At 41.7% G+C, this 27,044-nt stretch overlaps 1 protein-coding gene across 3 annotated transcripts in view; it reads right to left on the bottom strand.

Moving 5' to 3' along the window:
- The window catches only part of LOC139759945 (myotubularin-related protein 10-B), a 213,650-nt gene that overhangs the window by 16,663 nt on the left and 169,943 nt on the right, over positions 1–27,044 (bottom strand). For all 3 annotated transcript variants that reach the window (XM_071682651.1, XM_071682737.1, XM_071682806.1), the window contains 2 exons: positions 26,795–26,944; positions 6,583–6,755 (listed from right to left, as the gene is read on the bottom strand). In XM_071682651.1, coding sequence (XP_071538752.1) covers positions 6,583–6,755; positions 26,795–26,944 — 323 coding nt within the window. The remainder of the gene's footprint in view (positions 1–6,582; positions 6,756–26,794; positions 26,945–27,044) is intronic.

Raw genomic sequence — 27,044 nt, 5'->3', positions numbered from 1 at the left:
TGGGAGACCAAATTGGAGGTGGAAGGATGGAGTGAAAGGAATTTTGAGTGATCGGGGCCTGAACATGCAGGAGGGTGAAAGGCGTGCAAGGAATAGAGTGAATTGGAGCGATGTGGTATACTGGGGTCGACGTGCTGCCAATGGATTGAACCAGGGCATGTGAAGCGTCTGGGGTAAACCATGGAAAGTTTTGTGGGGCCTGGATGTGGAAAGGGAGCTGTGGTTATACATGATAGCTAGAGACTGAGTGTGAACGAATGTAGCCTTTGTTATCTTTTCTTAGCGCTACCTCGCACACATGCAGGGGGAGGGGGTTGTTATTTCATGTGTGGCGGGGTGGCAACGGGAATGAATAAAGGCAGCAAGTATGAATTATGTACATGTGTATATAAGTATATGTCTGTGTATGAATATATATATTTTTTTTTTTTTTTTTTTGCTTTGTCGCTGTCTCCCGCGTTTGCGAGGTAGCGCAAGGAAACAGACAAAAGAAATGGCCCAACCCATCCCCATACACATGTATATACATACGTCCACACACGCAAATATACATACCTACACAGCTTTCCATGGCTTACCCCAGACGCTTCACAGGCCTTAATTCAATCCACTGACAGCACGTCAACCCCGGTATACCACATCGCTCCAATTCACTCTATTCCTTGCCCTCCTTTCACCCTCCTGCATGTTCAGGCCCCGATCACACAAAATCTTTTTCACTCCATCTTTCCACCTCCAATTTGGTCTCCCTCTTCTCCTCGTTCCCTCCACCTCCGACACATATATTCTCTTGGTCAATCTTTCCTCACTCATTCTCTCCATGTGCCCGAACCATTTCAAAACACCCTCTTCTGCTCTCTCAACCACGCTCTTTTTATTTCCACACACCTCTCTTACCCTTACGTTACTTACTCGATCAAACCACCTCACACCACACATTGTCCTCAAACATCTCATTTCCAGCACATCCATCCTCCTGCGCACAACTCTATCCATAGCCCACGCCTCGCAACCATACAACATTGTTGGAACCACTATTCCTTCAAACATACCCATTTTTGCTTTCTGAGATAATATATTATTATTATTATTATCATTTTCATTATTATTTTGCTTTGTCGCTGTCTCCCGCATTTGCAAGGTAGCGCAAGGAAACAGATGAAAAAATGGCCCAACCCACCCCATACACATGTATATACATACACGTCCACACACGCAAATATACATACCTATACATCTCAATGTACACATATATATACACACACACACATATACATATATACACATGTACATAATTCATACTGTCTGCCTTTATTTATTCCCATCGCCACCTCGCCACACATGGAATAACATCCCCCTCCCCCCTCATGTGTGCGAGGTAGAGCTAGGAAAAGACAACAAAGGCTACATTCGTTCACACTCAGTCTCTAGCTGTCATGTACAATGCACCGAAACCACAGCTCCCTTTCCACATCCAGGCCCCACACAACTTTCCATGGTTTACCCCAGACGCTTCACATGCCCTGGTTCAATCCACTGGCAGCACATCGACCCCAGTATACCACATTGTTTCAATTCACTCTATTTCTTGCACGCCTTTCACCCTCCTGCATGTTCAGGCCCCGATCACTCAAAATCCCTTTCACTCCATCCTTCCACCTCCAATTTGGTCTCCCACTTCTTCTTGTTCCCTCCTCCTCTGACATGTATGTATATATATATATATATATATATATATATATTTTTTTTTTTTTTTTTTTTTTTTTTCATACTATTCGCCATTTCCCGCGATAGCGAGGTAGCGTTAAGAACAGAGGACTGGGCCTTTGAGGGAATGTCCTCACCTGGCCCCCTTCTCTGTTCCTTCTTTTGGAAAATTAAAAAAATTAAAAATTAAAAAAAATTAAAAAAATTAAAAATATATATATATATATATATATATATATATATATATATATATATATATATATATATATATGCATATGTTGAAATCTGTAGGTATGTATATGTGCGTGTGTGGACATGTATGTATATACATGTGTATGTGGGTGGGTTGGGTCATTCTTTCGCCTGTTTCCTTGTGCTACCTCGCTAATGCGGGAAACAGTGACAAAGTATAATAAATATTTTTGCTAAGAGATACCTTGGGTATGTTAAGTACCACCTGAAGAGTGAGCCAATTCAGGTGTGGCCTCCTTATAAAGTAGGAGATAATAATATTTTGGAAAAGAGTAGTGAAAAGAGCAAGTTAGACAGCAAGAGGTCTGGAACAGTTTGAATATGAGGAAAGATTGAAAAAACTGAATGAGATCTAATACAAAATTCTAAAATAACAATGGGCTTTCGTAGAATAAAAAAATCTTTTGATATGAAATTAGAAGGAAATACAAAAGGACAAAAATACAAGACATTCAAACAAAGGGCAAATACTAGAAAATAATGTCTTTCTTTTTAAAAGAAGTTGTAAGCTGTTGGAAAACTTAGAAGAGAGTAAAGTATATGCCTACACCATAAATATATCAAAACGAAAAAAAATATTAATCAAAGAATGAAGTACGGGTGTATTTTAATGTAAAGATACATGATTCAAAACTAAACTAAAAAAAAATTATATACAAAAGTTTAAATGTATATATGGTGTGGGAGGCAAGTTGTTAGAAGCAGTGAAAAGTTTTTATCGAGGATGTATGGCATGTGTACGTGTAGGAAGAGAGGAAAGTGATTGGTCCTCAGTGAATGTAGGTTTGCGGCAGGGGTGTGTATTGTCTCCATGGTTGTTTAATTTGTTTATGGATGGGGTTGTCAGGGAGGTGAATGCAAGAGTTTTGGAAAGAGGGGCAAGTATGAAGTCTGTTGTGGATGAGAGAGCTTGGGAAGTGAGTCAGTTGTTCGCTGATGATACAGCGCTGGTGGCTGATTCATGTGAGAAACTGCAGAAGCTGGTGACTGAGTTTGGTAAAGTGTGTGAAAGAAGAAAGTTAAGAGTAAATGTGAATAAGAGCAAGGTTATTAGGTACTGTAGGGTTGAAGGTCAAGTCAATTGGGAGGTAAGTTTGAATGGAGCAAAACTGGAGGAAGTAAAGTGTTTTAGATATCTGGGAGTGGATCTGGCAGCGGATGGAACCATGGAAGCGGAAGTGAATCATAGGATGGGGGAGGGGGCGAAAATCCTGGGAGCCTTGAAGAATGTGTGGAAGTCAAGAACATTATCTCGGAAAGCAAAAATGGGTATGTTTGAAGGAATAGTGGATCCAACAATGTTGTATGGTTGCGAGGCGTAGGCTATGGATAGAGTTGTGCGCAGGAGGGTGGATGTGCTGGAAATGAGATGTTTGAGGACAATGTGTGGTGTGAGGTGGTTTGATCGAGTAAGTAATGTAAGGGTAAGAGAGATGTGTGGAAATAAAAAGAGCGTGGTTGAGAGAGCAGAAGAGGGTGTTTTGAAATGGTTTGGACACATGGAGAGAATGAGTGAGGAAAGATTGACCAAGAGGATATATGTGTCGGAGGTGGAGGGAACGAGGAGAGGTGGGAGACCAAATTGGAGGTGGAAAGATGGAGTGAAAAAGATTTTGAGTGATCGGGGCCTGAACATGCAGGAGGGTGAAAGGTGGGCAAGGAATAGAGTGAATTGGATCGATGTGGTATATCGGGGTTGACGTGCTGTCAGTGGATTGAATCAGGGCATGTGAAGCGTCTGGGGTAAACCATGGAAAGTTGTGTGGGGCCTGGATGTGGAAAGGGAGCTGTGGTTTCGGGCATTATTGCATGACAGCTAGAGACTGAGTGTGAACGAATGGGGCCTTTGTTGTCTTTTCCTAGCGCTACCTCGCACACATGAGGGGGGAGGGGGATGGTATTCCATGTGTGGCGAGGTGGCAATGGGAATGAATAAAGGCAGACAGTGTGAATTGTGCATGGCTATATATGTATGTGTCTGTGTGTGTATATATATGTGTACATTGAGATGTATAGGTATGTATATTTGCGTGTGTGGACGTGTATGTATATACATGTGTATGGGGTGGGTTGGGCCATTTCTTTCGTCTGTTTCCTTGCGCTACCTCGCAAACGCGGGAGACAGCGAAAAAGCAAAATAATAATAATAATAATCTTCTTAAACAACAAATCATCTGCTACATATTCTGTATGATCGTACCTTTCAAAAATATTCTTTCACTGTCGCTTTCTACAGACAACAGATAGGTGTCCAAACAAGAGACTCTTGGAGGTGAATGAGTTGAGAGAGCCAGCTGGTGGGATGTCTGAGATGTTAGTGACAAGGTTTTTGGAAAAGAAGAAATATTAGTGAGAAGAGGGTGGTGAAAGTGAGCTTTTAAAAGAAACTTCCATGAAGAGATACCATCAGAGATTGGATGCAGAATGGCAAAAGGTGAGAGTAAACAAAGCAAGGAAGGTGCATTAGGAATGGGGGATATTCAGGGAAGCATTGCTGGTGTATGAGAGAAGTGTGTGGCATGTGGAAGGTGTGCAAGTGAGAATTGGTAGTGAGTGATGATATGATGAAATAAAGTTCCCAGTAAAAGAGAAAAGAGAGGCATTTGGGTTGTGCTTACAAAGCAGTTGGTGCAAATGATCAGGAGATGCACAAGAAAAGTAGTATGAGGTCAAAAGGTATTACTGTAAATCCACTCTTTCTTGTAACCCCACATTACAGGAACAGCTAAGTCTGCCTCTAAGAAACTGGGTGTCCTGTTTAGATATCGAAACTTCTCTTCTGAACAGTTGCTCCGATTATACAAGGGTTTGATTCGTCCTTGTATGGAGTTCTGCTCTCACATTTGGGTGGTTTTAGCTCTGCACCCTTACCTGACAGAGTTGAGTTGAAAGGAGTCTGCCTTATAAACTGCCCCAGGCTAACTTCCAAACATGACCCCCTTGCTCTTTGCCACAAAGTTGATTCACTTTCACTCTTCTATAGGTATTACTTTGGCTTTTGCTCCTGAGAGCTGGTTGCTTGTGTTGTGTGCCCCCACCACCAGCTAGACTACACAACACATGATTATGTGCTGCACCACATGATTATTGTGTGGCCATCAGCAACCCAAGGGTGGGACATTTTGATATCTGCTACTTTACCTAAACGTCGAAGCTTTGGAACTTTCTACCTTCTTATGTCTTTCCCAATAACTATAACCAAAAACATTTCAAAAAACAGGTCTTTCACTTCCTCATATAATCATAAATACTTTCCCTTGTCTTTTCTCAATTTCATAATTCTCTTTATATTTCAATTAAGACCCAGCCTTGATGTGGACTTTTGTTCGTGATTGAAAAAAAAAGTGTCATGTCTTCACTAGTGTCTCTGTTTCACCATTCCTATAGGCCCCTGCACTTGTATCCTTTTCATTCTATCCTTCATACCATGCATGGAAAAGCTTCTGCCTCACCTTCTACATTCATCAATTCTTCAAAACACTCTTTCTATCTTCCTTTCACTTCCTCTTTTTGATTCACCAATTCCCTTTCCTTACTTCTCAAAACTGCATTTCCACTCTTATATCAACCTCTTTCCCTCTTCACCTCCATCTGATGCAATTTCTTATTTTCCCTAAACCTTTCACTCAACTTTCTTCCAAATCTTCATTTACTCTTTCTTTGCAACGCTCCATCAGCTTTTTAACATCTTATATTCTTCCTTCTCCCTTTGACTAACTTCCATTGGTACATTCCTTTTGACCAATCTACCATCTGCCTTTTTCTTCTCTTCCACAGCATTTCTAAGCTCATCTGTTAACCATGCATTTCTCCTCTTAATCTTATATCTCATGACTTTGTATCCAACTACTAATTCTACAACCTTTAATGGCTTTTTTCTAAAAATTTTAAGCAGCCCCCCATTTTACATATGATTGGATCCCTAAATTTACTGCAGTATTAGTAATGGAAGATTTGAATGCAAGAGTGGGTAAAGTGGGAAATAAGGACACAATTGGGGGCATGGGGTATCCAAGGTGAATCAAAACTGGTGAAAAACTTGTAGAGTTGTTTGCTGAAACAGGACTGGTGGTTGAAATATTTGGTTTTAAAAAATGGACATACATAAATGTACTCAAGCGATTAATAAAATAACCTTATTTTCATCAAAAACATAAACAATAATACACATAAAAAAAAATTTCTTTTACAGTAAAACTGACCACAATAGTTGTTCCATAAATCTTGCTTTTCATGATGATACAGTAACATTTTCTTTGACAATGGGATGACTGTGTTGAATGATATTATTTTATTAGTGTTTTATGATTCAAAGTGACATCTGAGGATAAGATGTAGAATCATACATCAGCTCTGAATTCAAATGACAAAAAAGAAAAAGCACCATCACAACAGTGGCAAAAGTGTGATGAAACACAATTGAGCACTACTTAATCATCTGACTATGCAATGAATATGCACATATTATTTATTCTCACTCATGGCTTTGACAGACAAATTCTGAAAGTTTAAATGGTGTTTCCTGTGTTTCTCTGTTCAGACAACCTTTCAGTATGTACAACACACTGTGATTCATGATAAAAAAAACCATGCAAGGAAATGAGAAACTTTTATCAGACTGACCTGTTCTTCCACATCATTCCTTGTATGTCCAAGACGGGCAGAGAAAGGATGTCCAAGAGACACCCACTCCTTTTGAATAAGGCAATGAAAACCTCGCATAGTTCTTGCCTGAGGATCCAACAGCAGTTGCACTAAGCTTGAAATGATAGCACTCAAGTCACGACCCTCACTCTCTGCAAAATTCAAACACAATACATACCAATATACAAATATGACTCAAACACAAAAATTAACTATAAAGCTGTGATTAAAATACCCACTTACTTCTTGGTCAATATCTACATTTCTTTTTCATTCTACATTGCTACATTCGACAAGATATCAGGAAATAGGAATGGTATGTAGTTAAGTATGTAACTGTATATATAAATATATTCATTTATTTATTTATTTTGCTTTGTCACTGTCTCCCGTGTCTGCGAGGTAGTGCAAGGAAACAGATGAAAGAAATGGCCCAACCCACCCCCATACACATGTACATACATACATGTCCACAAACGCAAATATACATACCTATACATCTCAATGTACACATATATATACACCCACAGACATATACATATATACTTATGTACATAATTCATACTATCTGCCTTTAATTATTCCCATCACCACCTCACTACACATGGAATAACATCCTCCTCCCCCCTCATGTGCACGAGGTAGCGCTAGGAAAAGACAACAAAGGCCCCATTCGTTCACACTCAGTCTCTAGCTGACATGAAATAATGCCCGAAACCACAGCTCCCTTTCCACATCCAGGCCCCACACAACTTTCCATGGTTTACCCCAGATGCTTCACATGCCCTGATTCAATCCATTGACAGCACGTTGACCCCAGTATACCACATCGATCCAATTCACTCTATTCCTTGCCCGCCTTTCACCCTCCTGCATGTTTAGGCCCCGATCACTCAAAATCTTTTTCACTCCATCTTTCCACCTCTAATTTGGTCTCCCACTTCTCCTCGTTCCCTCCACCTCCGACACATATATCCTCTTTGTCAATCTTTCCTCACTCATTCTCTCCATGTGCCCAAACCAATTTCAAAACACACTCTTCTGCTCTCTCAACCACACTCTTTTTATTTCCACACATCTCTCTTACCCTTACATTACTTACTCGATCAAACCACCTCACACCACATATTGTCATCAAACATCTCATTTCCAGCACATCCACCCTCCTGCGCACAACTCTATCCATAGCCCACGCCTTGCAACCATATAACATTGTAGGAACTACTATTCCTTCAAACATACCCATTTTTGCTTTCCGAGATAATGTTCTCGACTTCCAAACATTCTTCAAGGCTCCCAGGATTTTCGCCCCCTCCCCCACCCTATGATTCATTTCCGCTTCCATGGTTCCATCCACTGCCAGATCCACTCCCAGATATCTAAAACACTTTACTTCCTCCAGTTTTTCTCCACTCAAACTTACCTCCTAATTGACTTGACCCTCAACCCTACTGTACCAAATAACCTTGCTCTTATTCACATTTACTCTTAACTTTCTTCTTACACACACTTTACCAAACTCATATATATATATATATATATATATATATATATATATATATATATATATATATATATATATATATAGGGTGTTTTGGTCGAGGTGGTGTGCAAAGTGAGAGGGTTAGGGAAAATGATTTGGTAAACAGAGAAGAGGTAGTGAAAGCTTTGCGGAAGATGAAAGCTGGCAAGGCAGCAGGTTTGGATGGTATTGCAGTGGAATTTATTAAAAAAGGGGGTGACTGTATTGTTGACTGGTTGGTAAGGTTATTTAATGTATGTATGACTCATGGTGAGGTGCCTGAGGATTGGCGGAATGCGTGCATAGTGCCATTGTACAAAGGCAAAGGGGATAAGAGTGAGTGCTCAAATTACAGAGGTATAAGTTTGTTGAGTATTCCTGGTAAATTATATGGGAGGGTATTGATTGAGAGGGTGAAGGCATGTACAGAGCATCAGATTGGGGAAGAGCAGTGTGGTTTCAGAAGTGGTAGAGGATGTGTGGATCAGGTGTTTGCTTTGAAGAATGTATGTGAGAAATACTTAGAAAAGCAAATGGATTTGTATGTAGCATTTATGGATCTGGAGAAGGCATATGATAGAGTTGATAGAGATGCTCTGTGGAAGGTATTAAGAATATATGGTGTGGGAGGAAAGTTGTTAGAAGCAGTGAAAAGTTTTTATCGAGGATGTAAGGCATGTGTACGTGTAGGAAGAGAGGAAAGTGATTGGTTCTCAGTGAATGTAGGTTTGCGGCAGGGGTGTGTGATGTCTCCATGGTTGTTTAATTTGTTTATGGATGGGGTTGTTAGGGAGGTAAATGCAAGAGTTTTGGAAAGAGGGGCAAGTATGAAGTCTGTTGGGGATGAGAGAGCTTGGGAAGTGAGTCACTTGTTGTTCGCTGATGATACAGCGCTGGTGGCTGATTCATGTGAGAAACTGCAGAAGCTGGTGACTGAGTTTGGAAAAGTGTGTGGAAGAAGAAAGTTAAGAGTAAATGTGAATAAGAGCAAGGTTATTAGGTACAGTAGGGTTGAGGGTCAAGTCAATTGGGAGGTGAGTTTGAATGGAGAAAAACTGGAGGAAGTGAAGTGTTTTAGATATCTGGGAGTGGATCTGGCAGCGGATGGAACCATGGAAGCGGAAGTGGATCATAGGGTGGGGGAGGGGGCGAAAATCCTGGGGGCCTTGAAGAATGTGTGGAAGTCGAGAACATTAATGGAAAGCAAAAATGGGTATGTTTGAAGGAATAGTGGTTCCAACAATGTTGTATGGTTGCGAGGCGTGGGCTATGGATAGAGTTGTGCGCAGGAGGATGGATGTGCTGGAAATGAGATGTTTGAGGACAATGTGTGGTGTGAGGTGGTTTGATCGAGTGAGTAACGTAAGGGTAAGAGAGATGTGTGGAAATAAAAAGAGCGTGGTTGAGAGAGCAGAAGAGGGTGTTTTGAAGTGGTTTGGGCACATGGAGAGGATGAGTGAGGAAAGATTGACCAAGAGGATATATGTGTCGGAGGTGGAGGGAACAAGGAGAAGAGGGAGACCAAATTGGAGGTGGAAAGATGGAGTGAAAAAGATTTTGTGTGATCGGGGCCTGAACATGCAGGAGGGTGAAAGGAGGGCAAGGAATAGAGTGAATTGGAGCGATGTGGTATACCGGGGTTGACGTGCTGTCAGTGGATTGAAGCAAGGCATGTGAAGCGTCTGGGGTAAACCATGGAAAGCTGTGTAGGTATGTATATTTGCGTGTGTGGACGTATGTATATACATGTGTATGGGGGGGGGTTGGGCCATTTCTTTCGTCTGTTTCCTTGCGCTACCTTGCAAACGCGGGAGACAGCGACAAAGTATAATATAATAATATAATATATATATATATATATATATATATATATATATATATATATATATATATATATATATATATATATATCTTTTTCCTAGTGCTACCTCGCACACATGAGGGGGGAGGGGGATGTTGTTCCATGGGTGGCGAGGTGGCGATGGAAATGAATAAAGGCAGACAGTGTGAATTGTGTGCATGTGTATATATGTATATGTCTGTGTGTGTATATATATGTGTATATTGAGATGTATGGGTATGTATATTTGCGTGTGTGGGGACGTCTATGTATATACATGTGTATGGGGGTGGGTTGGGCCATTTCTTTCATCTGTTTCCTTGCGCTACCTCGCAAACGCGGGAGACAGCAACAAAGCAAAATAATAAAAATATATATATATATATATATATATATATATATATATATATATATATATATATATATATATATATGTGTGATGTCTCCATGGTTGTTTAATTTGTTTATGGATGGGGTTGTTAGGGAGGTAAATGCAAGAGTTTTGGAAAGAGGGGCAAGTATGAAGTCTGTTGGGGATGAGAGAGCTTGGGAAGTGAGTCAGTTCTTGTTCGCTGATGATACAGCGCTGGTGGCTGATTCATGTGAGAAACTGCAGAAGCTGGTGACTGAGTTTGGAAAAGTGTGTGGAAGAAGAAAGTTAAGAGTAAATGTGAATAAGAGCAAGGTTATTAGGTACAGTAGGGTTGAGGGTCAAGTCAATTGGGAGGTGAGTTTGAATGGAGAAAAACTGGAGGAAGTGAAGTGTTTTAGATATCTGGGAGTGGATCTGGCAGCGAATGGAACCATGGAAGCGGAAGTGGATCATAGGGCGGGGGAGGGGGCGAAAATCCTGGGGGCCTTGAAGAACGTGTGGAAGTCGAGAACATTATCTCGGAAAGCAAAAATGGGTATGTTTGAAGGAATAGTGGTTCCAACAATGTTGTATGGTTGCGAGGCGTGGGCTATGGATAGAGTTGTGCGCAGGAGGATGGATGTGCTGGAAATGAGAAGTGTGAGGACAATGTGTGGTGTGAGGTGGTTTGATCGAGTGAGTAACGTAAGGGTAAGAGAGATGTGTGGAAATAAAAAGAGCGTGGTTGAGAGAGCAGAAGAGGGTGTTTTGAAGTGGTTTGGGCACATGGAGAGGATGAGTGAGGAAAGATTGACCAAGAGGATATATGTGTCGGAGGTGGAGGGAACAAGAAGAAGAGGGAGACCAAATTGGAGGTGGAAAGATGGAGTGAAAAAGATTTTGTGTGATCGGGGCCTGAACATGCAGGAGGGTGAAAGGAGGGCAAGGAATAGAGTGAATTGGAGCGATGTGGTATACCGGGGTTGACGTGCTGTCAGTGGATTGAAGCAGGGCATGTGAAGCGTCTGGGGTAAACCATGGAAAGCTGTGTAGGTATGTATATTTGCGTGTGTGGACGTATGTATATACATGTGTATGGGGGGGGGTTGGGCCATTTCTTTCGTCTGTTTCCTTGCGCTACCTCGCAAACGCAGGAGACAGCGACAAAGTATAATAATAATATATATATATATATATATATATATATATATATATATATATATATATATATATATTTTTCTTTTCTTTCAAACTATTCGCCATTTCCCGCGTTAGCAAGGTAGCGTTAAGAACAGAGGACTGGGCCTCGGAGGGAATATCCTCACCCGGCCTCGTTCTCTGTTCCCTCTTTTGGAAAATTAAAAAAAAAAAAGAGAGGGGAGGATTTCCAGCCGCCCGCTCCCTCCCCTTTTAGTCGCCTTCTACGACACGCAGGGAATACATGGGAAGTATTCTTTCTCCCCTATCCCCAGGGATAAAATATATATATATATATATATATATATATATATATATATATATATATATATATATATATATATATATATATAAAAAAAATATATATATATATATATATATATATATATATATATATATATATATATATATATATATATATATATATATATATATAAATATATATATATATATATATATATATATATATATATATATATATATATATATATATATATATATATATAATATATATATATATATATATATATATATATATATATATATATATATATATATATATATATATATATATATATATATATATTTTTTGTCGCTGTTTCCCGCGTTTGCAAGGTAGCACAAGGAAACAGACGAAAGAAATGGCCTAACCCACCCCCATACACATGTATATACATACGTCCACACACGCAAATATAAATACCTACACAGCTTTCCATGGTTTACCCCAGACGCTTCACATGCCCTGATTCAATCCACTGACAGCACGTCAACCCTGGTATACCACATCGATCCAATTCACTCTATTCCTTGCCCTCCTTTCACCCTCCTGCATGTTCAGGCCCCGATCACTCAAAATCTTTTTCACTCCATCTTTCCACCTCTAATTTGGTCTCCCACTTCTCCTCGTTCCCTCCACCTCCGACACATATATCCTCTTGGTCAATCTTTCCTCACTCATTCTCTCCATGTGCCCAAACCATTTCAAAACAGTTGTTGTTCGCTGATGATACAGCGCTGGTGGCTGATTCATGTGAGAAACTGCAGAAGCTGGTGACTGAGTTTGGTAAAATGTGTGAAAGAAGAAAGTTAAGAGTAAATGTGAATAAGAGCAAGGTTATTAGGTACAGTAGGGTTGAGGGTCAAGTCAGTTGGGAGGTAAGTTTGAATGGAGAAAAACTGGAGGAAGTAAAGTGTTTTAGATATCTGGGAGTGCATCTGGCAGTGGATGGAACCATGGAAGCGGAAGTGGATCATAGGGTGGGGGAGGGGGCAAAAATTCTGGGAGCCTTGAAGAAGGTGTGGAAGTCGAGAACATTATCTCGGAAAGCAAAAATGGGTATGTTTGAAGGAATAGTGGTTCCAACATTGTTGTATGGTTGCAAGGCGTGGGCTATGGATAGAGTTGTGCGCAGGAGGATGGATGTGCCGGAAATGAGATGTTTGAGGACAGTGTGTGGTGTGAGGTGGTTTGATCGAGTAAGTAACGTAAGGGTAAGAGAGATGTGTGGAAATAAAAAGAGCGTGATTGAGAGAGCAGAAGAGGGTGTTTTGAAATTGGTTTGGGCAAATGGAGAGAATGAGTGACGAAAGATTGACAAAGAGGATATATGTGTCGGAGGTGGAGGGAACGAGGAGAAGTGGGAGACCAAATTGGAGGTGGAAAGATGGAGTGAAAAAGATTTTGTGTGATCGGGACCTGAACATGCAGGAGGGTGAAAGGAGGGCAAGGAATAGAGTGAATTGGATCGATGTGGTATACCGGGGTTGACGTGCTGTCAGTGGATTGAATCAGGGCATGTGAAGCGTTTGGGGTAAACCATGGAAAGCTGTGTAGGTATGTATATTTGCGTGTGTGGACGTGTATGTATATACATGTGTATGGGGTGGGTTGGGCCATTTCTTTCGTCTGTTTCCTTGCGCTACCTCACAAACACGGGAGACAGCGGCAAAAAAAATATATATATATATATATATATATATATATATATATATATATATATATATATATATATATATATATATATATATCCCTGAGGATAGCGGAGAAAGAATACTTCCCGCGTATTCCCTGTGTGTTGTAGAAGGCAACTAAAAGGGGAGGGAGCGGGGGGCTGGAAATCCTCCCCTCTCATTATTTTTTTTTTAATTTTCCAAAAGAAGGAACAGAGAAGGGGGCCAGGTGAGGATATTCCCTCAAAGGTCCAGTTCTCTGTTCTTAACGCTACCTCGCTAATGCGGGAAATGGCGAATATTTTTTGAAAGAAAAAAGATATATATATATATATATATATATATCCCAGTGGATAGCGGAGAAAGAATACTTCCCACACATTCCTTGCATTTCAACTTTCTATAAGGTGAAACAGAAGGAGTCATGTGGGGAGCACTCATCCTCCTTGAAGGCTCACACTGGGGTGTCTAAATGTGTGTGGATGTAACCAAGATGAGAAAAAAGGAGAGATAGGTAGTATGTTTGAGGAAAGGAATCTAGATGTTTTCGCTCTGAGTAAAACGAAGCTCAAGGGTAAAGGGGAAGAGTGGTTTGGGAATGTTTTGGGAGTAAAGACAGGGGTTGGTGAGAGGACAAGAGCAAGGGAAGGAGTAGCACTACTCCTGAAACAGGAGTTGTGGGAGTATGCGATAGTGTAAGAAAGTAAACTCTAGATTGATATGGGTAAAGCTGAAAGTGGATGTAGAGAGATGGGTGATTATTGGGGCCTAAGCACCCGGGCATGAGAAGAAAGACCATGAGGGGCAAGTGTTTTGGAAGCAGCTGAATGAGTGTTAGCAGTTTTGATGCATGAGACTGGGTTATAGTTATGGGTGATTTGAATGTAAAGGTGAGTAATGTGGCAGTTGAGGGAATAATTGGTGTACATGGGGTGTTCAGTGGTGTAAATGGAAATGGTGAAGAGCTTGTAGATTTGTGTGCTGAATACCTGGTAATTGGGAATACCTAGTTTAAAAAGAGAAATATACATAAATATACATATGTAAGAAGGAGAGATGGCCAGAGAGCGATATTGGATTACATGTTAATTCATAGGCGCGGGAAAGAGACTTTTGGATGTTAATGTGCTGAGTGGTGCAACTGGAGGGATGTCTGATCATATTCTTGTGGACGCGAAGGTGAAGATTTGTAGAAGTTTTCAGAAAAGCAGAATGTTGGGGTGAAGAGAGTGGTGAGAGTAAGTGAGCTTGGGAAGGAGACTTGTGTAAGGAAGTACCAGGACAGACTGACTGCAAAATGGAAAATGGTGAGAGCAAAGGACGTAAGGGGAGTGGGGGAGGAATGGGATGTATCTAAGAAAGAAGTGATGGCTTGCGCAAAAGATGCTTGTGGCATGAGAAGCGTAGGAGGTGGGCAGATTAGAAAGGGTAGTGAGTGGTGGGATGAAGAAGTAAGATTATCAGTGAAAGAGAAGAGAGAGGAATTTGGACGATTATTGCAGGGAAATAGTGCAAATGACTGGGACATGTATAAAAGAAAGAGGCAGGAGGTCAAGATAAAAGTGCAAGAGGTGAAAAAGAGGGAAAATGAGAGTTGGGGTGAGACAGAATCATTAAATTTTAGGGAGAATAAATATATGTTTTGCAAGGAGGTAAATAAAGTGTGTAAGATACGAGAACAAATGGGAACATTTGTGAAGGGGGCTAATGGGGAGGTAATAACAAGTAGTGGTGAAGTGAGAAGGAGTGAGTATTTTGAAGGTTTGTTGAATGTGTTAGCTGATAGAGTGGCAGATATAGAGTGTTTTGGTCGAGGCGGTGTGCAAAGTGAGAGAGTCAGGGAGAATGACTTGGTAAACAGAGAAGAGGTAGTGAAAGCTTTGTGGGAGATGGAAGCTAGCAAGGCAGCAGGTTTGGATGGTATTGCAGTGGAATTTATTAAAAAAGGGGTTGACTGTGTTGTTGACTGGTTGGTGAGGATATTCAATGTATGTATGGCTCATGGGGAAGTGCCTGATGATTAGTGGAATGCATGCATAGTGCCATTCTACAGAGGTAAAGGGGAGAAAGGTGAGTGTTCAAATTACAGAGGTATAAGTTTGTTGAGTATTCCTGGGAAACTACATGGGAGGGTATTGATTGAGAGGGTGAAGGCATGTACAGAGCATCAGATTGGGGAAGAGCAGTGTGGTTTCAGAAGTGGTAGAGTATGTGTGGATCAGGTGTTTGCTTTGAAGAATATTAAGTGAGAAATACTTAGAAAAACAAATGGATTTGTATGTAGCATTTATGGATCTGGAGAAGGCATATGATAGAGTTGATAGAGATGGTCTGTGGAAGGTATTAAGACTATATGGAGTGGGAGGCAAGTTGCTGGAAGCAGTGAAAAGTTTTTACCGAGGATGTAAGGCATGTGTACGGGCAGGAAGAGAGGAAAGTGATTGGTTTTCAGTGAATGTCAGTTTGTGGATGGGGTTGTTAGGGAGGTGAATGCAAGAGTTTTGGAGAGAGGGGCAAGTATGCAGTCTATTGTGGATTAGAGGGCTTGGGAAGTGAATAAGTTGCTGTTCGCTGATTATATGGTGCTCATGGCTGATTCAGATGAGAAACTGCAGAAGCTGGCAACTGAGTTTGGTAAAGTTTGTGAAAGAAGAAAGCTGAGAGTAAATGTGATGTGAATAACAGCAAGGTTATTTGGTACAGTGGGGTTAAGGGACAAGTCAATTGGGAGTTAAGATTGAACGGAGAAAAACTGGAGGAAGTGAAGTGTTTTAGATATCTGGGAGTGGATTTGGCAGCGGATGGAACCATGGAAGATAAAGTGAGTCACAGGGTGGGGGTGGGGGCGAAAGTTCTGGGAACATTGAAAAATGTGTGGAAGGCGAGAACATTATCTCAGAAAGCAAAATTGGGGATGTTTGAAGGAATAGTGGTTCCAACAATGTTATATGGTTACAAGGCATGGGCTATAGATAAGTGTTGTGCAGAGGAGGGTGGATGTGCTGGATATGATATGTTTGGGGACAATGTGTGGTGTGAGGTGGTTTGATCGAGCAAGTAATGAAAGGGTAAGAGAGATGTGTGGTAATAAAAAGAGTGTGGTTGAAAGAGCAGAAGAGGGTGTATTGAAATGGTTTGGTCACGTGGAGGGAATGAATGAGGAAAGATTGACAAAGAAGATATATGTGTCAGAGGTGGAAGGAAGAAAAAGTGGGAGACCAAACTGAGGTGGAAGGATATAGTGAAAAAGATTTTGAGCGATCGGGGCCTGAACATGCAGGAGGGTGAAAGGCATGCAAGGAATAGAGTCAATTGGAATGATGTGGTATACCGGGTCGACATGCTGTCAATGGATTGAACCAGGGTATGTGAAGCATCTGGGATAAACCATGGAAAGTTTTGTGAGGCTGGATGTGAAAAGGGAGCTGAGGTTTCGGTGCATCATACATGACAGCTAGAGACTGAGTATGAACGAACATGGCCTTTGTTGTCTTTTCCTAGTGCTATCTCGCGCACATGGGGGGGGGTTGCCATTTCATGTGTGGCTGGGTAACGATGGGAATGAATAAAAGCAGCAAGTATGAATTATGTACATGTGTATATATGTATATGCCTGTGTATGTACATACATGTTGAAATATATAGGTATGTATATGTGCGTGTGTGGATGTGTATGTATATTCATGTGTATTTCGGTGGGTTGGGCCATTCTTTCATCTGTTTCCTTGTGCTACCTCGCTAATGTGGGAGACAGCGACAAAGTATAACAAATAAATAAATAAATAGCAATATGCATATATACTCTCACCTTTTGCCATTCTGCTCTCAATCTCTCCTGGTACTTCTTCACACAATTTTCCTTTCCAAGCTCAGTTACTCTCACCACTCTTTTCACCCCAACACTCTCTCTTCTTTTCTGAAAATCTCTATAGATGTTCACCTTGGCCTCCACAAGATAATGATCAGACATCTCTCCAGTTGCCTCTCTTTCACTCATCTATCAATCAACATGTAATCCAATAACGCTCTCTGGCCATCTCTCCTACTTATATACAGATACTTATGTATATCTCTCTTTTTAAACCAGGTATTCCCAATCACCAGTCCTTTTTCAGCACACAAATCTATAAGCTCTTCACCATATCCATTTACAACACTGAACATCCCATGTACAACAATTATACCCTCAACTGCCACATTTGTATTTAGGGAAGTAGTGATGGCTTACGCAAAAGATGCTTGTAGCATGAGAAAAGTGGGAGCTGGGCAGATTAGAAAGGGTAGTGAGTGGTGGGATGATAGTTAGTGAAAGAGAAGAGAGAGGCGTTTGAACGATTTTTGCAGGGAAGTAGTGGAAATGATGGGGAGATGTAGAAAAGAAAGTGGCAGGAGGTCAAGAGAAAGGTGCAAGAGGTGAAAAAGAGGGCAAATGAGAGTTGGGGGGTGAGATAGTATCATTAAATTCTAGGGAGAAAAAAAAAGATGTTTTGCACGGAGGTAAATAAAGGGCGTAATACAAGAGAACAAATGGGAACATTGGTGAAGGGGGCTGAGGGTGAAGTAATAACAAGTAGTGGTGAAGTGAGAAGGAAATAAAGTGAGTATTTTGAAGGTTTATTGAAAGTGTTTGATGATAGAGTGGCAGATAAAGAGTGTTTTGGTCAAGGTAGTGTGCAATGAGAGGGTCAGGGAGAATGGTTACTAAAGAGAAGAGGCAGTGAAAGCTTTGTGGAAGATGAAAGCCGGCAAGGTGGTGGGTTTGGATGGTACTGCAGTGGAATTTATCAAAAAATGGGGTGACTGTATTGTTGACTGGCTGGTAAGGATATTCAATGTTTGTATGTTTCATGGTGAAGAGCATAAGGGTTGGCAGAATGCATGCATAGTGCCATTATACAAAGGCAAAGGGGATAGAGGTGAGTGTTCAAATTACAGAGGTATAAGTTTGTTGAGTATTCCTGGGAAATTATATGGGAGGGTATTGATTAAGAGGGTAAAGGCAAATACAGAGCATCAGATTGGGGAAGAGCAGTGTGGTTTCAGAAGTGGTAGAGGATGTTTGGATCAGGTGTTTGCTGTGAAGAATATATGCGACAAGTACTTAGACATGTGGATTTGTATGTAGCAGTCATGGATCTGGAGAGGGGATATGATGGGGTTGATAGAGATACTCTGTGGAAGGTATCAAGAGTATATGATATAGGAGGCAAGTTGCTAGAAGCAGTGAAAAGTTTTTACCAAGGATATAAGGCATGTGTACAAGTAGGAAGAGAGGAAAGTGATTGGTTCCCAGAGAATGTCGGTTTGCAGCAGGGGTGCATGATGTCTCCATGATTATTTAATTTGTCTGTGGATGGGGTTTCTAGGGAGGTGAATGCAAGAGTTTTGGAGAAAGGGGCAAGTATGCAGTCTGTTGTGGATAAGAAAGCTTGAGATGTGACTCAGTTGTTGTTCGCTGATGATACAGCAATGGTGGCTGATTCTGGTGAGAAACTGCAGAGGTCGGTGACTGAGTTTCGTAAAGTGTGTGAAAGAAGAAAGCTGAGAGTATATGAGAATAAGAGCACGGGTATTAGGTTCAGTAGGGTTGAGGGACAAGTTAATTGGGAGGTAAGTTTGAATGAAGAAAAACTGAAAGAAGTGAAGTATTTTTGATATCTGAGAGTGGATTTAGCAGCGGATGAAACCATGGAAGAGGAAGTGAGTCACAGGGTGGGGAGGGGCGAAGGTTCTGGGAGTGTTGAAGAATATGTGGAAGGTGAGAACGTTATCTCGGTGAGCAAAAATGGGTATGTTTGAAGGAATAGTGGTTCCAACGTTGTTATATAGTTTGAGACATGGGCTATAGATAGGGTTATGCGGAGGAGGGTGGATGTGTTGGAAATGAAATGTTTGAGGACAATGTGTGGTGTGAGGTGGATTGATCAAGTAAGTATTGAAAGGGTAAGAGAGATGTGTGGTAATAAGAAGAGTGTGGTTGAGAGAGCAGAGGAGGGTTTGTTGAAATGGTTTAGTCACATGGAGAGAATGAGTGAGGAAAGATTGACAAAGAGGATATGTGTGCCAGAGGCAGAGGGAACGAGGAGAAGCAGTAGATCAAATTGGAGGGGGAAGGATGGAGTGAAAAAGATTTTGAGCAATCAGGGTCTGAACATACAGAAGGGTGAAAGGTGTGTAAGGAATAGAGTGAAATAGAACAATGTGGTATACCAGGGTCGACGTGCTGTCAATATATATCCCTGGAGATAGGGGAGAAGGAATACTTCCCACGCATTCCTCACGTGTCGTAGAAGACACTAAAGGGGACGGGAGCTGGGGGTTAGAAACCCTCCCCTCCTTGAATTTTGACTTTCTAAAAGGGGAAACAGAAGAAGGAGTCACGCGGGGAGTGCTCATCCTTCTCGAAGGCTCAAATTGGGGTGTCTAAATGTGTGTGGATGTAACCAAGATGAAAAAAAAAGGAGAGATAGGTAGTATGTTTGAGGAAAGGAACCTGGATGTTTTGGCTGAGTGAAACAAAGCTCAAGGGTAAAGGGGAAGAGTGGTTTGGGAATGTCTTGGGAGTAAAGTCATGGGTTAGTGAGAGAATGAGAGTAAGGAAAGGAGTAGCACTACTCCTGAAACAGGAGTGGTGGGAGTATGTGATAGAGTGTAAGAAAGTAAACTCTAGATTGATGTGGGTAAAACTGAAAGTGGATGGAGAGAGATAGGTGATTATTGGTGCATATGCACCTAGGAATGAGAAGAAAGATCATAAGAGGCAAGTGTTTTGGGAGCAGCTGAGTGAGTGTGTTAGTAGTTTTGATGCACGAGACAGGGTTATAGTGATGAATGATTTGAATGCAAAGGTAAGTAATGTGGCAGTTGAAGGAATAATTGGTGTACATGGGGTGTTCAGTGTTGAAAATGGAAATGGTGAAGACCTTATAGATTTATGTGCTGAAAAAGAACTGATGATTGGGAATACCTGGTTGAAAAAGAGAGAAATACATAAGCATATGTATGTAAGTAGGAGAGATGGCTAGAGAGAGTTATTGGATTATGTATTAATTGATAGGCACGCAAAAGAGAGTTTTGGATGTTAATATGCTGAGAGGTGCAACTGGAGGGATGTCTTATCATTATCTTGTGGAGAGAAATGTGAAGATTTGTAGAGGTTTTCAGAAAACAAGAGAGAGTATTGGGGTGAAGAGAGTGGTGAGAGTATGTAAGCTTGGGAAGGAGACTTGTGTGAGGAAATACCAGGAGAGACTGAGTACAGAATGGAAAAAGGTGACAACAAAGGACGTAAGGGGAGTGGGGGAGGAAAGGGATGTATTTAGGGAAGCAGTGATGGATTGCGCAAAAGATGCTTGTGGCATGAGAAGCGTGGGAGGTGGGCAGATTAAGAAGGGTAGTGAGTGGTGGGATGAAGAAGTAAGATGATTAGTGAAAGAGAAGAGAGAGGCATTTGGACGATTTTTGTAAGGAAATAATGCAAATGACTGCGAGATGTATAAAAGAAAGAGGCAGGAGGTCAAGAGAAAAGTGCAAGAGGTGAAAAAGAGGACAAATGAGAGCTGGGGTGAGAGAGTATCATTAAATTTTAGGGAGAATAAAAAGATGTTTAGGAAGGAGGTAAATAAAGTGTGTAAGACAAGGGAACAAATAGGAACAGCAGTGAAGAGGGTTAATGGGGAGGTGATAACAGGTAGTGGTGATGTGAGAAGGAGATGGAGTGAGTATTTTGAAGGTTTGTTGAATGTTTTTGATGGCAGAGTGGCAGATATAGGGTGTTTTGGTCGAGGTGGTGTGCAAAGTGATAGGGTTATGGAGAATGATTTGGTAAACAGAGAAGAGGTAGTAGATGCTTTGCGGAAGATGAAAGCTGGCAAGGCAGCTGGTTTGGATGGTATTGCGCTGGAATTTATTAAAAAAGGAGCTGACTGTATTGTTAACTGGTTGGTAAGGTTATTTAATGTATGTATGACTTATGGTGAGGTGCCTGAGGATTGGCGGAATGCTTGCATACTGCCATTGTACAAAGGCAAAGGGGATAAAAGAGAGTGCTCAAATTACAGAGGTATAAGTTTGTTGAGTATTCCTGGGAAATTACATGGGAGGGTATTGACTGAGGGGGTGAAGGCATGTACAGAGCATCAGATTGGGGAAGAGCAGTGTGGTTTCAGAAGTGGTAGATGATGTGTGGATCAGGTGTTTGCTTTGAAGAATGTATGTGAGAAATACTTAGAAAAGCAAAAGGATTTGTATGTAGCATTTATGGATCTGGAGAAGGCATATGATAGAGTTGATAGAGATGCTCTGTGAAAGGTATTAAGAATATATGGTGTGGGAGGCAAGTTGTTAGAAGCAGTAAAAAGTTTTTATCAAGGATGTAAGGCATGTGTATGTGTAGGAAGAGAGGAAAGTGACTGGTTCTCAGTGAATGTTGGTTTGTGGCAGGGGTGCGTGAGGTCTCCATGGTTGTTTAATTTGTTTATGGATGGGGTTGTTAGGGAGGTGAATGCAAGAGTTTTGGAAAGAGGGGTAAGTATGCAGTCTGTTGTGGATGAGAGAGCTTGGGAAGTGAGTCAGATGTCCTTCACTGATGATACAGCGCTGGCTGATTCGGGTGAGAAACTGCAGAAGCTGGTGATTGAGTTTGGTAAAGTGTGTGAGAGAAGAAAGCTGAGAGTAAATGTGAATAAGAGCAAGGTTATTAGGTACAGTAGGGTTGAGGGACAAGTCAATTGGGAGGTAAGTTTGAATGGAGAAAAACTGGAGGAAGTGAAGTGTTTTAGATATCTGGGAGTGGATTTGGCAGCGGATGGAACCATGGAAGCAGAAGTGAATCATAGGGTGGGGGAGGGGGCGAAAGTTCTGGGAGCATTGAAGAATGTGTGGAAGTCGAGAACATTATCTTGGAAAGCAGAAATGGGTATGTTTGAAGGATTAGCGGTTCCAAAAATGATATATGGCTGCTAGGCATGGGCTATATATAGCATTGTGTGGAGGAGGGTGGTTGTGCTGGAAAATGAGATGTTTGAGGACAATGTGTGGTGTGAGGTGGTTTGATCGAGTAAGTAATGAAAGGGTAAGAGAGATGTGTGGTAATAAAAAAAGGGTGGTTGAGAGAGCAGAAGAGGGTGTTTTGAAATAGTTTGGTCACATGGAAAGAATGAGTGAGGAAAGATTGACCAAGAGGATATGTGTGTCAGAGGTGGAGGGAACGAGTAGAAGTGGAAGACCAAATTGGAGGTGGAAAGATGGAGAGAAAAAGATTTTGAGTGATCGGGGCCTGAACAAGCAGGAGGATGAAAGGCGTGCAAGCAATAGAGTGAATTGGAACGACATGGTATACCAGGGTCGACATGCTGTCAATGGATTGAACCAGGGCATGTGAAGCGTCTGGGGTAAACCATGGAAAGTTCTGTGGGGTCTGGATGTGGAAAGGGAGCTGTGGTTTCGGTGCATTACACATGACAGCTAGAGACTGAGCGTGAACAAATTTGGCCTTTGTTGTCTTTTCCTAGCACTACCTCACGCACATGTGGGGGGAGGGGGTTGTTATTTCACTTGTGGTGGGGTGGCGACGGGAATGAATAAGGGCAGACAGTATACACAGGTATGTATATGTGCGTGTGTGGACATGTATGTATATACATGTGTATGTGGGTGGGATGGGCCATTCTTTCATCTGTTTCCTTGCACTACCTCGCTAATGCGGGAGACAGCAACAATGCAAAATAAATAAATAAACAAATAAATAAAATATACATATGTTATTTTATATTTTATTATTTTGCTTTGTCGCTGTCTCCCGCGTTAGCGAGGTAGCGCAAGGAAACAGACGAAAGAATGGCCCAACCCACCCGCATACACATGTATATACATACATGTCCACCCATGCACAATATACATACCTATACATCTCAATGTACACATATATATACACACACACAGACTTTTTCTTTCTTTCTTTCAAACTATTCGCCATTTCCCGCATCAGCGAGGTAGCGTTAAGAACAGAGGACTGGGCCTTTGAGGGAATACCTTCACCTGGCCCAATTCTCTGTTCCTTCTTTTGGGAAAAAAAAAAAAAAAAAAAAAAAAAACGAGAGGGGAGGATTTCCAGCCCCCCGCTCCCTCCCCTTTTAGTAGCCTTCTACGACACGCAGGGAATACGTGGGAAGTATTCTTAATCCCCTATCCCCAGGGATAACACACACAGACATATACATATATACACATGTACATAATTCATACTGTCTGCCTTTATTTGTTCCCATCGCCACCTCGCCACACATGGAATAACAACCCCCTCCCCCCTCATGTGTGCGAGGTAGTGCTAGGAAAAACACCAAAGGCCACATTCGTTCACACTCAGTCTCTAGCTGTCATGTAATAATAATACACACACAGACATATACATATATACACATGTACATAATTCATACTGTCTGCCTTTATTTGTTCCCATCGCCACCTCGCCACACATGGAATAACAACCCCCTCCCCCCTCATGTGTGCGAGGTAGTGCTAGGAAAAACACCAAAGGCCACATTCGTTCACACTCAGTCTCTAGCTGTCATGTAATAATGCACCGAAACCACAGCTCCCTTTCCACATCCAGGCCTCACACACTTTGCATGGTTTACCCCAGATGCTTCACATGCCCTGGTTCAATCCACTGACAGCACGTCAACCCCGGTATACCACATCGTTCCAATTCACTCTATTCCTTGCACGCCTTTTGCCCTCCTGCATGTTCAGGCCCTGATCACTCAAAATCTTTTTCACTCCATCTTTCCACCTCCAATTTGGTCTCCCACTTCTCCTCGTTCCCTCCACCTCTGACACATATATCCTCTTGGTCAATCTTTCCCCACTCATTCTCTCCATGTGACCAAACCATTTCAAAACACCCTCTTCTGCTCTCTCAACCACGCTCTTTTTATTTCCACACATCTCTCTCACCCTTACATTACTTACTTGATCAAACCACCTCACACCACACATTGTCCTCAAACATCTCATTTCCAGCACATCCACCCTCCTGCGCACAACTCTATCCATAGCCCACGCCTCGCAACCATACAACATTGTTGGAACCACTATTCCTTCAAACATACCCATTTTTGCTTTCCGAGATAATGTTCTCGACTTCCAAACATTCTTCAAGGCTCCCAGAATTTTCGCCCCCTCCCCCACCCTATGATTCACTTCCGCTTCCATGGTTCCATCCGCTGCTAGATACACTCCCAGATATGTAAAACACTTCACTTCCTCCAGCTTTTCTCCATTCAAACTTACCTCCCAATTGACTTGACCCTCAACCCTACTGTGTGTAATAACCTTGCTCTTATTCACATTTACTCTTAACTTTCTTCTTTCACACACTTACCAAACTCAGTCACCAGCTTCTGCAGTTTCTCACATGAATCCGCCATCAGCGCTGTATCATCAGCGAACAACAACTGACTCACTTCCCAAGCTCTCTCATCCACAACAGACTGCATACTTGCCCCTCTTTCCAAAACTCTTGCATTCACCTCCCTAACAACCCCATCCATAAACAAATTAAACAACCATGGAGATATCACACACCCCTGCCGCAAACCTACATTCACTGAGAACCGATCAGTTTCCTCTCTTCCTACACATACACATGCCTTACATCCTCGATAAAAACTTTTCACTGCTTCTAACAACTTGCCTCCCATACCATATATTCTTAATACCTTCCACAGCGCATCTCTATCATATGCCTTCTCCAGATCCATAAATGCTACATACATATCCATTCGCTTTTCTAAGCATTTCTCACATACATTCTTCAAAGCAAACACCTGATCCACACATCCTCTACCACTTCTGAAACCACACTGCTAGCTTCCCCAATCTGATGCTCTGTACATGCCTTCACCCTCTCAATCAATACCCTCCCACATAATTTACCAGGAATACTCAACAAACTTATACCCCTGTAATTTGAGCGCTTACCTTTGTCCCCTCTGCCTTTGTACAATGGCAGTATGCAAGCATTCCGCCAATCCTCAGGTACCTCACCATGAATCATACATACATTAAATAACCTTACCAACCAGTCAACAACACAGTCACTCCACTGCAATATCATCCCTGGGGATAGGGGAGAAAGAATACTTCCCATGTATTCCCTGCATGTCGTAGAAGGCGACTAAAAGGAAAGGGAGCGTGGGTCTGGAATACCATCCCTGGGGATAGGGGAGAAAGAATACTTCCCATGTATTCCCTGCATGTCGTAGAAGGTGACTAAAAGGAAAGGGAGCGGGGATCTGGAAATCCTCCCCTCTTATTTATAATTTTCCAAAAGAAGGAACAGAGAAGGGGGCCAAGTGAGGATACTCCCTTAAAGACTCATTCCTCTGTTCTTAACGCTACCTCACTAACACAGGAAATGGAGAACAGTATGAAAATAAAGAAAATATTATCATCATTATCATACTTAATCGCTGTTTGTTGCTTCAGCGACGAAGCGCCAGGAAACAGACAAAGAATGGCCCATACACTCATATATATACATAAACACCCATACACACTCATATACATAAATATACATACACATATACATATATACACATGTACATATTCATACTTGCTTACCTTCATCCATTCCTGTTGCTACCCTGCCACACTGGAAATAGCCCCCCCCCAAAAGGTAGCGCCAGCAAAAAGACAAAAAGGCCACATTTGTTCACACTCATCCTCTAGCTGCCATGTGTAATGTACCTAAATTACAGCTCCCTATCCACATCCAGGCCCCAGACACATTTCCATGGTTTACCCTAAACGCTTCCCATGCCCTGGTTCAGTCCACTGACAGCACGTCGACCCTGATATACCAAATCATTCCAATTCACTCTATTCCTTGTAAGCCTTTCACCCTCCTGTATGTTCAGGACCCAATTGCTCAAAATCTTTTTCATTCCATCCTTCCAACTCCAATTTTAACTCCTGCTTCTTGTTTCCTCCACCTCTGACACATATATCCTCTTTGTCATCTTTCCTCACTCATTCCCTCAATATGTCCAGACTAAAGGAGGTGCTGAACTATCTGACCCTCTTCAGCTCTTTCAATCACACTTTTTATTTCCACACATCCCCATTACCCTTTCATTACTTACTCGATCAAACCATCTCACATCACATACTGTCCTCAAACATTTCACTTCCAACACATAAACCCCATCTTTACTGGAACATTTGCTAAAACTTTTCAATAGAGCATATGCAATCTGACCTAGTCATAAAACAGGCTTTTTAACAAACAATGGCAAGATATGAAGGTACATCTTATGACACTGACCCTGCAGAATGACTGAGCTGTTGTGATGGAGAATTGCAGTGGCAGCACTCTGGGCCACATCAAGACATTTGCTTACATGGGATAACCATCGTGAAGACTCCCAGCGGCTGTAGTAGTGACGATCTTGTTCCCAAAACTGTGAAGGGTCATCTGAAAAAACACCATGAAAGCTCTGTTTCTTATGAAATACTGTTTAAGCTCATTAATATACAGGGGTTGACGTGCTGTCAGTGGATTGAATCAGGGCATG

Source organism: Panulirus ornatus, chromosome 1 (genome assembly GCF_036320965.1).
Source record: "Panulirus ornatus isolate Po-2019 chromosome 1, ASM3632096v1, whole genome shotgun sequence".
NCBI lineage: Eukaryota > Metazoa > Arthropoda > Malacostraca > Decapoda > Palinuridae > Panulirus > Panulirus ornatus.
The sequence above is the reverse complement of the archived record's forward strand: the minus strand, read 5'-3'. Positions and strand labels throughout refer to the sequence as shown.